The 13,898-nt window shown below is 43.6% G+C and overlaps 1 protein-coding gene across 1 annotated transcript in view; it reads left to right on the plus strand.

Moving 5' to 3' along the window:
* The window catches only part of GRK5 (G protein-coupled receptor kinase 5), a 206,610-nt gene that overhangs the window by 108,165 nt on the left and 84,547 nt on the right, over window positions 1-13,898 (plus strand). The window contains exon 3 of the mRNA XM_056849935.1: window positions 7,272-7,384. Within this exon, the coding sequence (XP_056705913.1) occupies window positions 7,272-7,384 (113 nt within the window). The remainder of the gene's footprint in view (window positions 1-7,271; window positions 7,385-13,898) is intronic.

The following is a 13,898-nucleotide window of genomic DNA, read 5'->3' on the forward strand; positions in this document are numbered from 1 at the left end:
TCCCCCTCTTCTCGATGGGGGGATGGCAACCCTACAAGTAGAATAGTCAGATCTAGCCTCTAGCTAAACAGATGTTGCTTTTAGTAGTCCCAGGCAAATGTGCTCTGATGACTTTTCTGGGGGCTTCTTCTAATGTCACAGTTCCCTGTCTGCATTTGAACATGCAAGTAGCAAAGGGGCCCGAAGGTGGCTGCACATGAACAACAGCAGAAAGTGCCATCAAGTCGTAGCAGGCTGATAGTGACACGATTGTTCAGAGGTGATTTGTCATTTCCTTCCTCTGCACAGCAACCCTGGTATTCCTTGATGGTCTCCCATCCAAGTACAAACCAGGGCCAACCCTGCTTAGCTTCCGAGATCTGACAAGATCAGGCTAGCCTGGGGCATTCAGGTCAGGACATATAAGTACCTTAGTGAGAAGGGTGGAAAGTAAGTGCAGGGTTGAGAAAAAAGAATGAGCCCATTTACAAACAATGAAATTTAATTCTAAAACAAGAGGTGACAAAGGGTTGAGTCTGGACTAGGCATGGAGCAGGAGTCACTGGGGGTGTGGAGGGAGGTAGTTGTGAATGTCCTGCATTGTGCAGGGGGTTGGACTAGATGACCCTGGAGGTCCCTTCCAACTTTGTTTCTATGAGAGTTCCCTCTTGGGTCACCTTCTCTCACCCATTTCTGTCAGCTTAACATTTCTGCCTGACTGTAAATATGAAAGGTGTATGGTTTTTTTAATTTATTTTTTATTATTCTTTGTGACACAATGATGTTGTTTCTGTACCCCAAACAGAACAAATCATTTGTCTGTAGTGTTTGCTTGCAGGCCTTGGGTAGGTCTTTCACCATTTTTATTTTATTTCATTTATACCCAATTGTCCCCCAAAACCGCTTGCATAATTTTCGTCTTCTCCATTGTATCCTCACAACGCTGTGAGGTATTTTAGGCTGATTGCACATGGCTGTCCCAAGTTCACCCAGCAAGAGTATTGATTTGAACCTGGGTCTTCCAGATCCTAGTGTGACTCTGGCCACTACACCACATTGGCGGTCATGCTTGTGCTCAGAAAGAAACAACTGTGATGAAAATTTTATTTATTTATTTATTTTGCAAAGCGAAGAACTTTGCTGAAGGTGAAATTTCAAAATTTCTGAGGCAGACATTTGCAGAAGCTGTGGTGGAGCTTTCCACAGGGCTTCCAGAAACTTCGCTGTAACGTTCAGGATGGCGAGAACCTCAAAACTGGCCTTAATTTTGCTGTTTTCACATTTCAGTGGCAACACTACCTGAATAAGTGGTGTGGGAAAAGAAAGAATTCCATATAACCCACCAGTTTGGTCAGCCAATAGCTGCTACTGAAACAGATCTACTTAAGAGTAAACAACAGTAAAACACTGTGGCCTTAATCTCCAGCAAGGAACACTTGAGAGGTATACTAAGGTGCTATTTTACGCAGCCCAAATAATGTACTTTCAATCCACTTTCAATGCACTTTGAAGGTGGATTTTACTGTGTGAACTGGCAAAATCCACTTGCAAAAGATCATTAAGGAGCAGTGAAAGTGGATTGAAAGTGCATTATTTGGGCTGTGTAAATAGCACCTCTGAATGTTCCTCATCTAGGAGGGAAATGATTGTAGTTTACTCTAGCTACTTCAGTTTTCTGTATGCAGTTTGACAGCTTGTCAGCCTGCCATACAACATCGTGTGTTGAAGAGGTGGGTGGTTGCCGCAGTGAAAAAAATTGCCATATGGTGCTGCGAAACACAGGAGTAAGTATGTTTAAGGAAACTGAATATAGTTTAATACTTTGTGAATAAAAAATGGGGACAAATCTTTAAACAAGGATATCAGTATTGCAAATTCTTGGTATTGGCTCCTGCTTTTACACTGGCAACAGCATAATACCCCAGCTGGTTTATACTTGTGCCAACCTAATTCAAGCTTTCCTCATTACCCCTCCCCATTCCCACTTGAGATGTTTGCTTCAGCAATATCATGTTTCTATTCAGACAGCAGAGGGTGGTTTTTCGGGGGGTGGTTTTTTACAGGAGGGATGCATCTGTTATAGTTTATTTGGATGACCTGATTGTATTTGGAAAATCTTTAGAAGTACATGAAGAGCGACTTTTGAAAGTGTTGGATAGATTGGAAGATTGTGGTCTGAAGTTATCGATTGACAAATGCCAGTTTTGCAGAACATCAGTCAAATATGTGGGTCATATTGTATCTCAAGAGGGCATCAGCACAGACCCAAAGAAGACAGAGGCTTTGGCCAATTCCACGCAACTATCGAGAGTTAAAAACCTTTTTAGGGTTCACTGGCTATTATCGCCGATTTGTAAAAGATTACGCCACAATAGCAAAACCCCTGAATGACCTTACATGAGGTTACCAGCCCAGTAACAGTAAACGTAAAGGAGAAGAAAGAAATAGAAAGAAGTCCACCAGGTTTTCTGGGGCAAAATTTTGCAACCCTTTGGAGCCTTTTGGAGAAAGATGGCCTACAAAGTGTACTGAGACTTTTCATCAGCTGATCTACTGCCTAACTAATGCACCAGTTCTCATTTTTGCTGATCCTAGAAAGCCATTTGTTTTGCACACAGATGCTAGCCTGGATGGCCTGGGTGCAGTACTATATCAAGAACATGATGATAAGATGAAACCAGAAGCTTTCGCCAGTCGAGGACTCTCTGAAAGTGAAACTCGTTACTCTGCTAACAAATTAGAGTTTCTAGCTTTAAAATGGGCTGTTACTGAAAAATTCCGGGATTATCTCTGTGGGGCTAAATCCCAGGTGTGGACAGACAATAACCCTTTAACCTATGTATTAACTAGTGCTAAATTAGATGCAACGGGTCAACGATGGGTGGCTGCTTTGGCAGACTATGAATTTAGCATTCAGTACCGACCTGGAAAGAGCAACATAGATGCTGATGCCCTTTCTAGACGTCCTCAAGATCTGGGGACTGCAGAGATTCCAGCTGATGGAGTAAGGGTTATTTGCAGTTCAAGTGGTCTCAAACAACCGCATGACAATTCTTCAGGATGCACAGCTGAAATACTGGGTTTGCCGCCTGAGTCTGTTCCCCCTGTTTCTGTTAACTATATTATGTTGGAACCATCCCGGCTACCTAGGTTAGATGCTGCTGACTGGCAGGAAGCACAACTACAGGAATAACCAACCTCCAACCACCAGTTCGCTACAAACCCCTGAAGCCAAGCTATTACTGCGAGAGTGGGGCAAACTTGGGCTAATCAATGGGGTGTTACACCGAATCTCAATGGGGCCATTATCTGAGCAAAGAAAACAGCTGATCCTACCTCAGAAATATCGGACTGTTGCTATGAGGGCCTTACATGATGATTTTGGGCATCTAGGATCAGAACGTACTCTGGACCTTATCAGAAGTAGATTTTACTTGCCCCGTATGGCAGAAGATGTACGCAAGAAGTGTGAGACATGTGCACGGTGTGTTCAGAGAAAGACTTTACCAACTAGGTCTGCATATTTGGAAACAATCTCCACCAGCAAACCTTTAGAACCGGTGTGTATGGACTTCCTCTCACTTGAAGTAGATCGGAAAAATATAGGAAATGTGCTTGTTGTGACTGATCATTTTACTCGATATGCTCAGGCATATCCCACTAAGGATCAAAAAGCCAGTACAGTCGCTAGAGTTTTATGGGAGAAATACTTTTCCGTTTTTGGATTGCCAGCAAGAATACATACTGATCAAGGAAGAGACTTTGAGAGTAACCTGTTAAAGGAGGTCCTTACAGTAGCTGGCATCAAGAAATCCAGAACTACACCTTATCATCCACAAGGAGATCCACAGCCAGAACGTTTTAACAGAACACTCCTGAATATGCTGAGGACACTTCAGCCAGAGCAGAAAACACATTGGAGTTGCATATCTGGTGCATGCATATAATGCTACCCGGAATGATGCCACTGGAGCCACCCCATATTCTTTAATATTTGGGCGCGCCTACCAATAGATCTATGTTTTGGCGTTTCAGCAGAAGGAAAGGATCCTCAGAATTACCATCAGTACGCCATTAAGCTGTGTGAGAGACTGCGAGAAGCCTACCGTCTTGCTACAGCAGCGGCTAGAAAGAATACCGACAGGCATAAACATCGCTATGATGGCAGAGTGCGTTCCCAGGAACTTCAGCCAGGAGTTTTGTTGCGGAATGTAGGTGTTACAGGGAAATGCAAAATAGGAGACCGATGGAGAGCAGTGCCTTACTATGTGGTGGAGAAAATGGGGGATCTGCCAGTCTATAAGATCAAACCCATAAAGATTGTACATAGAAATCTTTTGTTACCCATTGGCGAATTAGTTGGGATGCAACCCACAGTAGCATCTCATGTGAACCACAATGTCAGGCAAAGGATTCCAACAAGGAACAATCCTTCCAGACAGCATGACAGCTCAGACTGTGATTTAGAGGATGAGAATGACAATTGGGCATATTCAAATGAAATGCCTAGACTGCAAGAAGAATGTTCAATGCCTAGTACATCTCATGAAAATGGAGGAACTTCCTCAGAGATCAATGAGAGCCTGAGAGAAACCAATCAGGTTTATAGCGCCCTGAACCCAGAAGCAGACCCCTTTACACCCTTAGCTTCTGAGCCAGAAAACGTGATGCCTTCATCATCATCAGATAGTTTGTCTCATGCACCTAATAGTCCTGGGGAGGGACAGAGTCTTCCTAAGGAAACTCAGGCAGATATTGAAGATGTTGTTTTAGTTGATGAACAGAACCCCTCTGTAGTTTACCCTCCTGAGGTGAATGAGCCACTTCCTAGCAGAACTGAGGCATCCAGTCTTAACAGAGACAGAGAGATTAAACCTGTGCAACGTCTGACTTATACAGCTCCAGGTGTAGCAAGTGAGCAGCCCATTCATATAGCTCATAGGTTAGTTAATGTTTTGGGCAACCCCTGTATCACAATGGGTGTAAAATGGAAGTATTGCAGAAATTTGCCGGGACGTCAAATGTTTGGCTGGGGGGGAGAATGTAAGCCTTGTAAAAAATTGTATTTATGTTGAAAAGTGTATTGCCCTGTTTGACTTGCAAAGTTATGAAACACTAACCTAGAACCACTGCCCTCTAGACGGAGGTACCTATTACAGGGGAGGCGGGGGAAAAAATGGTTTTGGGCCTGGGAACAGGAAGAAAGAAAGGAGGGGAGAGAACTCCAAGATGGAGGCACAGCTAGAGGAGAAGCTGAGGATTGTCCTCCTGATGTTGTGGGGAAGTTAAGAAGACTCTGCAGAGGAGAAAGCAGCTGGGGATGCGGAGAACGCCAGGTGGCAGAAGAGTGGCCATCTTCTGGACTCAGTCTTTGATCCTGAGGGTCACGGGGTCTTTGCTGTGACTGTGAGGAAAAGGGGTTTCTCTCAGGAACTGTGAGGAGAACTGGTAGCCGTCTGAGTTTGTGAGTCAGGACCCAGAGACTAAAGAGACTTCCTCCCCTTTTCCCCACTGACTTTGGTTAATATAATTGTTATTCTCACTGTTTTGCTTCACTCTCCCAGTTTGACTTTATTATTCCCTTACCCTTTCAATAAACATTATTTGTTTAAGTGTTTAAGTGTTCCAGGTTTTGAATAGGGCCTCTAAAATCCTGTGGTCATGAATCTGGCCCTTTTTACAGCAAAAAAGGGTTACACATCCTTTGAACTTTAGAAGTACATAGGGGATACTAACGTGGTCACTACTAGGCTTTCCAACCTCCATGTACTAGCTGGAGATCTCCTGTTATTACAACTGATTTCCAGCCGACAGAGATCAGTTCCCCTGGAGAAAATGGCTGCTTTGGCAATTGGACTGTATGGCATTGAAGTCCCTCCCCTCCCCAAACCACTCCCTCCTCAGGCTCCGCTCCAAAATCCTCCCACCAGTGGTGAAGAGGGACCTGGCAACCCCAGTCACTACTAATACATGGAGGCTCCTATAAATTCAGTGTTTCATGCAAAGGTTAATATGGGAAAAAATCAGCAAATTCACATCATTTCTTTAGTCCTATCTCTATCGCAGTGTCACCGTCTGGCAATGGAATACCGGGAGTAAGGAGGGGCTGTGGCTCAGTGGCAGATAGGGTTGCCAAGTGCCCGGTGGTGGCGGGTAAAATCCCGCTGATCCACTGGGCTGCCTCCGGCCAGCTGATGGCTAGTGGGCACTGCGCACATGCGCGCGCACACACGCACACGTGTCATTTTCGGGTAAACCCGAAAGTGACAGGAACACTCTGGCATTCTCGGATAGAGTTTTGGCCTAGATCACTAGAGCGTCCGTGTCACTTCCAGGTAAACCCGGAAGTAACATAGGCGCATGGCGCACCGCAGCCACAGCCCCGGAAAGCTCCCACTAGTGGAGCTACAGGGCCCGGCAAGCCTAGTGGCAGAGCATCTGCTTGGCATGCAGAAGGTCCCAGGTTCAATCCCCAGCATCTCCAGTTAAAGGGACTAGGCAAGTAGGTGATGTGAAAAACCTCTGGCTGAGATCCTGGAGAGCTGCCGCCGGTCTGAGTAGACAGTAATGACTTTGATGGACCGAGGGGCCTGATTCAGTGTAAGGCAGCTTCATGTGTTCATGCGTTCATGTGAGTATCATCGAGGTATTAGAAACTGCATGAATCACAGCAGCAGTTCCAGCATCTGGCAGCCGAAACCCCAGTATCACCCACTCCCACATGGGGTCAGAACCATGCAAAATACATTCCAGCAGGGCATCCAGCAGCCTGGACTCTCAGATTACTCGAGCCTGGAATTCCTGTAGTTTGGCAATCCCAACAGTTGTTTCCGACTGATGGGAAGAAGGAAGGGCACGAAGGTACAAAGTCTGCTTCTGCTAGTCATGCTCCAGGCAAGGTGCTGTGAAGGCAATTGCTGTTATGCCCCCTGCCCACCAGAAATCCTGTCTGGCACCCTCCCCCAAATCAGGGCATTGAATCCCAACAGGTATTAGCCATATACTTTCAAACCTATTTTTGCTGCTGAAAGAGCTGGAAACATACATTTTTTTCAAAAAGCAAGAGTTTGAGATTCTGCATCCAATACCTGTTTCTATGCTTTTATGGTGAAATTGCAAATTACACACAGTCTTGGCCATGTCTTCATTTTTGTGTGGATTTGAGTGTGTGTGTGTGTGTTAGCATGAGAAACACAGAGCTTTCTAAAGGTCTTTATTAAAAAGGAAAAAGTCTTAGTCAGACATTTAAAAGTTCCTCACTTTTTCATCTTCCTTGTCTTTATTCCTTCTAGAGAGAGATTACCACAGTTTATGTGACAAGCAGCCAGTTGGAAGACTTCTTTTTCGTCAGTTCTGTGAGACTCGTCCAGAGCTTGAGTGCTGTATTAGGTTTCTTGACTCAGTGGTAAGTTGGTTCTTATGATTGCTTTATCACACCTTGTTTATCTGTTAAAACTTCATGGGCAAGCACACATTGATGTGAAGAATAAAGCCTTGTTTCTAAAAGATAACAGCCCTGCACAAATGACTGGGCATTGTATTAATGACTGGCAATTGGTCACTCTTGTGGAAAAAAATATTTTCCAATGACATCAATATATATCATTCTCAACATGGCCAAATCTGTGGATACTTAGATCCAGAGACTGGAGCCGTGAACATAACAGGCAAATCTTTCTACAAGCCTGAGAAAACCCCAGGTTTGCAGAAAAATCTGAACTCTAAAACAACAACATGGGAGGGTTTATTTCCCCCCACCCCGCCCGCCCAATTATGAAAGTGGTGCCTGTAGCTTTAAGAAACAGATGCCTTCAGTCCTTGCAGGTCCCCCCTTGTTAAGTTATATTTGTTAATGGAAATTGTCATTCAGATATAAAATTTCAAAATGAAGCAAGTTTAGGTATTGTGTGAGAGATTCTAAAGTGTAGACATAATAGGAAGCCATATTTTATTTGAACTCGGATTAGTTTGTAAAGCCAGGATTTGGTTTACGGATGATCATTCAGATCTACGTTTACGTCATCAAATGCTGGTTTCATTGTCTTTGCTGTTTCCGCCACCTTTCACACAGAGACCCAAATAGTCTCCTGGCCTGTGCTGTCATAGAGGAGGCACGGTTATGGCAGGAGTATGCCAGGATGGCTGCATTTGTATGTCAGGTGAAGCCATAGTTAACAACAGTCTTAACACAGCTGTTTCATACCATGGTTTCAGATCCTGGTTTGATAGACCCTAACTAACAATGCTTAGTTGAGTGACCCAAATTCAGATGATCATACTAACCCACAGTTGGTTTAGTTAAACCATTGTTTCACATGGCACTTGATCTTTTAAACAAATCATTAAATGCCACAAACCTTTATATTTTGGTTTATTGAGAATCTTAAGGCAAATCAACATTATAGGTCTGTATCACACATGAGGATATGGCATGATGTAGTGCAGCCATGCAAATAAGACCACAAAAGACCTGTAACCACTTGCCCATATACCTGTGGCAATCACTAGTGTTCTAAAATGAAAATAAAAATCCTCCCTTGCTGATGTTTAGAAGAATCTTTAATTGCCATGGAGGGGGATGTATTTAGTTATATACTGTGTTTGTGAATATGTGGCTCTTCCCCTGACACCCACCCCTGTTTTAATTATCCAGCTTGATGAAGAGTTCAGGAAAGCTTGAAAACTTGCTTGCTGCTTTGTGTCAATTTGGCTAATCTTAATAAAAGGTTGTTATGACGTTTGCTTTTTTTGATAATGTAGTTACTAATTTAAGCAAGTATTTAGCATCACCAGCTACTCTCATGGTCTTGTGCAGTTATTATTTGCCTAACCCTGCACCTAGAAAAAATGATAGCCTCTAGTTTAGAGTTGTTATAAGGAGCTGAGCTTTTAATCTGCCTGCCACAATGGTAAGAAGTTTACCTACCAGTCACTTCTGGAAGGGTTCTGTTTTGTTTGGATTTTTAACTTCTCTGTAATGGTAGGCTATGTACATTTGATATTCCTTATACTTGAATATTAACTGAAGTGAAAAAGGTTCGGGGGGGGGGAATAACTGTATAGCAAAACTACCTGTATGATTTCCATCTTGCTCAGTATAGACCACACATGGAAGGTCCTAGGTTCAATCTCAGACATCTCCAAAGAAAGGGTTAAAGTACAAGCATTTAGGAACGACCTTGATGATCTGCTGCCTGTCAGAGTAGACAACACTCGTCTATTTGGACCCTTTGTCTGACTCGGTGTATGGTGTTTATATCTAGACATGTTCAGACTTGAGATTCACTATTCTAGGCATGTAACCTTATGGCTTGAGTCAGGATTCTTCCACATTTACTAGCTTAGACTAAAGTTGCTTTCAGACAGAATCGTATTCAATACTGATTTATTGATTCAATCTACCTGTTCTTGACAAGCCACGAAAGGATCCTGGTTACCTTCTCTGCTAGTCCAGATGGCTGATTAAGGAACAGCATGGATGGTTGAGTCCAAGATAGTGGTGCTGGTGTAAAAACAGCAGATATATGAGTCCTTTCCCCTACTTCTACTTTATTTCTGGCAATGTTAAACAATGCTGCTTTTTGCTATAGACCTTAACCTTTGAGTTAGTCCTAGCTTTTGCTTGTGGATTGTAGAAATATTTAAAGATATTAGGTTTAATTTCTAAAATGATTTAAAAACCTGTATGTAGTAAAACTGCCCATACCTGGATGGCCCAGGCTAGCCTGTTCTCGTCAGATCTCAGAAGCTAAGCAGGGTCAGCTCTGGTTAGTATTTGGATGGGAGACCACCAAGGAATACCAGGGTTGCTGTGCAGAGGAAGGGACTGGCATACCACCTCTGATAGTCTCTTGCCATGAAAACCCCATAAGGGGTCACCATACGTTGGCTGCGACTTGACGGCACTTTACACACACACACATGTAGTAAAACATTACACATTTTCACATTAGGGTTGCCAACCCCAGGTGCTAGCTGAAGATCTCCTGCTATTACAACTGATCTCCAGCTGATAGAGATCAGTTCACCTGGAGAAAATGGCCACTTTGGCAATTGGACTCTATGGCACTGAAGTTCCTCCCCTCCCCAAACCCCGCCCTCCTCAGGCTACACTCCAAAAACCTCCAGGTATTTCACAACCCGGAGGGAAGGCAGCATGGTACAGCCCGATCTCGTCAGATCTCGGAAGCTAAGCAGGGTCAGCCCTGGTTAGTATTTGGATGGGAGACCACCAAGGAATACCAGGGTTGCTAGGAAGGCACTGGCAAATCACCTCTGTTAGTCTCTTGCCATGAAAACCCCATAAGGGGTCGCCATAAGTCAGCTGCGGCTTGACAGCACTTTACACACACACGCATTTCACAACCCAGAGCTGGCAACCCTATTTCACATTGTTGCAGTATGCAAGGCAGCCAGCATGTGAACAATAATAAAATATGGCATCTTAAAGTATATTAAAAGATGAGCCATACGTAAAAACCGACAAATAAGATCGCCTTGCACAGTTTCCTGAAAGACTACACGAAAGATGATTTCCTGGCCTCTTCTGAAAGGCCTTTCCAGAGCAGAAGCCTGCAAATAAGTTAAGACAAATCTCAAAGCCCTTAGAGATGACACAATCAGCAAGTGGTCCTCAGTGGAGCGGAGCACAGTTTACACATGAGTCTGTACAGGGAGAGATGGTCCTGTAAGAATCCCAGGACATGAAGGGTGTTAAACTGTAAGAAAAAAAAAGGAACTCTTACTTCAGAACCTACAGATCTTCTTCACTGGCTCTGCCCCATTTTTTCCTTATATGTGTGAATCAGATCCTATATTCCAATGCATTGTGAGATTTGCACCTGGGAAAAAATAGCAGGAAGATCTGAGCTCATACAGATCTCTGCGTTGACTCCAAACAGCAAAATCATTGCCTTCTTAGTCTTCTTTTAAAAAAAAAAAAAAAACTCATGTCTTTCATTTTTTTTTCTGTTTTACAATATATTTGTCATGGGCAGAGATCAGATGAGCTGAGAATGCCGTGCTAAGGAAAATCAACTGTCTAACTGTAAAAGTTCCAGACCACAGAATATATATTTTGACATAGTAGTGTTGAAGCTGTCAAGTTCCACTATATTGCCATCATGAATGAGCTCTAAAAAAGATGCTTTGACAGGTTTGTGGGTTAGCTGAACAATTTCCATGTTGAATTTCCAAAGCTGTCTGTGGGTTTTGCATTGGATATGTGTGGAAAGCCAAATAAATGCAAATAGCCTATTCTGTCTCATAAATTGCCCCAATGCCTTCTCCAGGGAAGAAAAAACTTAGGGTATTCATCTTCCATGGTGGGGTTGCTTGATTCTTTTTAGCAAAACAAATATTTTTAATACCCACATTTTACTGTATTTTAAATGGACCCCCCCCACACACACACACGTTTTGGATTTTTTAAAAAAGAAAACACATTCATATAATGTTCACTGTATATTTCCTCAAATCTTTTGATTATTCTTTGAACATTTTGAAACACTTCCTCTTAATTTTTTCTCCATCTCCTTTATTGCTTAAGAAAAGCTAAAGTAAAACTGTGAGGGTAAGTAAAAATGTTTTAAATCAATGTTTTAAATTTAAAAAAAAAATTAGAAAGGGGGAGAATATAAAATGCATGACAGTAAATGCACAATTGAAATTATTTGAAAGTAAGATAAACCGTGACTGGATTACAAAAGCTGAAGAGCAGTATATGCAAATCTAAAGTAAAATCAAAACCATCAACTAAATGCTTGTTCAAATAGGTATGAATTTAGCTGCAGCTGAGAAGAGACACAGGAGGGGAATATAGAACAGTGGGGCATCCCTGAGATGTGAGGCGACAACAGAAAGCACACATTCTCTTTCTGTCTCTCTCTGGTCGAAAACACATGGCCGTTTTGTCCGGCTATTCTCCCATGAATGTTGTGAATAAAGTCAAAATGCATGTCCGTCTCCCGTGCGCGTGATCAACCCAATACTTTCCCGGGTTTTTCCAATTGCTGCTTTGTCATGATTTAAAAGGAAGGTTTGCGACAATCCCCAGGGTTTGCCAGTGCATTTTCAATGCCCGGGTCAACTCCCCACTGAGAGACTGCCTGGCCCTGGCAGCAGCAGCAGCAGCACCTTTCCGCCTCTCTCTCCCCCTCTGGCCCTGCTCCCACGCCCTCCTCTGTCTCCCCCCTTTCCGCTTGACAGCCCGGCAAGAAGAGCGCACGTACTTTTCCAGTCCAGTCGCCACCACCTCCACCCACCTCCACTCGTCAGAGGCAGAGCGCCAGACCCTGCGCCTCTCTCTCCCCCCTTCCCCCATCCTGCACCCTCCTCTGCCTCCCCCCTCTCTGCTCGGCAGCCCAGTCACCACTGCCTCCACTCGCCTCCAGCTGTCAGAGGCAGAGCAGTGGCATGCCTTGTCGCCCCATGTGTTCAATTTCTTGAACGTGTGATCAAAAGGCGTGCGACAGAAGAGGGACAAAAAATTAAAAACCTTGCCATGTGTTAATGGCCTTTCCCTCTCATGGCATCTCTGCCCACTTCATTTGGATGAGGAACATGAAAGAAAACCTGCCGTGAGGGTCTTGTTGCCTGGGCAAGACACTATGGGAGGTGGTAGTCCTTTAAGTGCCTTCATCCCTGACTGTATAGGACTCTACAGGTCAAAAACAACTCTTTGAATAGGCTTGGGAACAAACTGTTAACCACTACACCACGCTGGCTCTCAGCACCAACCCCATGCGTCAGAAACTCCCCAAAGACTCTGAAAACTTGAAAGATCCATTAGCCACTCTCTGTGGGCAGACCATCTTAACAGGTCCCTAATGCCTGCAGTGGTTTGCAGAAACAGTCATCCTAAACCTCACTAGACAATGGTCTGATTGTGACAAGGGACCGAACAAAAACAAAGAAGTTCCAGACTCTCACAGTGTCAGATCCCGATGCCCCATCTGGTGTATGTCTAGTCTTGTGAATTAACCCTAAGATGGTGGATGTGAAATCTCAAGAAGCTCCATTTCAGGGAGATGCCTCAGCACAAATTCTCACTGAACTGAATTGTTGAAAGTTTTGAAGGTTCAATCATACCTGGAGTTTCCGGCTTAGAGTAGCTGTCGTAGTTGTGTCAAGCAGGATCCAAGCATCATTTCTCTCGGAGTGGTAAAAAAAAATTAACACTGATACCCACCCCCTCCTGAATTCTATCCAATGACTCATGAAAGAAAAAGAAAATCTATATTTCTGAAATGTAATAAGTAAACATTTCTAAGTAGATAAGTAATGGTAATGGGGCTAAACCTCTTTGCTCCAGTAGTGTGTAACAGTTTCCTCTTCCCTGTTTCCCCCTTCCATTTCTTGGGCTGTAGTGCCAAGAGCTTACTGTTAGATTTGCTGAAGTTACTGTCAGTATGCTGATGATCGTCATCTCTGTGTTTCTTTGACCAAAAACAAGATGTCCAATGAATCAAAGAAGGGGTCATCTTAATGTCTCTTTGCCACATTTACTGTTCATTCTCTTGTTTCTGGGCAGCCAAAGTTTGGATTGATTCAGGCAGTATGCTCATCTCTGGATAGAGAAATCTAGACGTATTGAAGAAACCATCTGAGTCTTGAGCTCAATGCAATAAAAAGTCCGGTCAGTAAATCTTTGCCTGTGACAAATTCCCAGAAGACATCTATGGAGGTCCAACCTCTGTGGCATTAAATCTCTCTTAGCTTGAGGGCACTATATGTGGAGACAACATTATTAAGGGGTCTGAGAGCCAGTTAAAAATGAAATAGCTGTGCTTATGAGCTCAAAATCCACAGTGGTCCCAAGCCAATATACCACTCCACCTTAGCAGTAATGCTCTTGCCCATTCATCCTTTGGTCTCTTCCTGGTTGTTGATTACCCTAGTGCAGGGGTGGGGAACCTTTT

The sequence above is a fragment of the Euleptes europaea genome, chromosome 5 (assembly GCF_029931775.1).
Source record: "Euleptes europaea isolate rEulEur1 chromosome 5, rEulEur1.hap1, whole genome shotgun sequence".
Classification (NCBI taxonomy): domain Eukaryota; kingdom Metazoa; phylum Chordata; class Lepidosauria; order Squamata; family Sphaerodactylidae; genus Euleptes; species Euleptes europaea.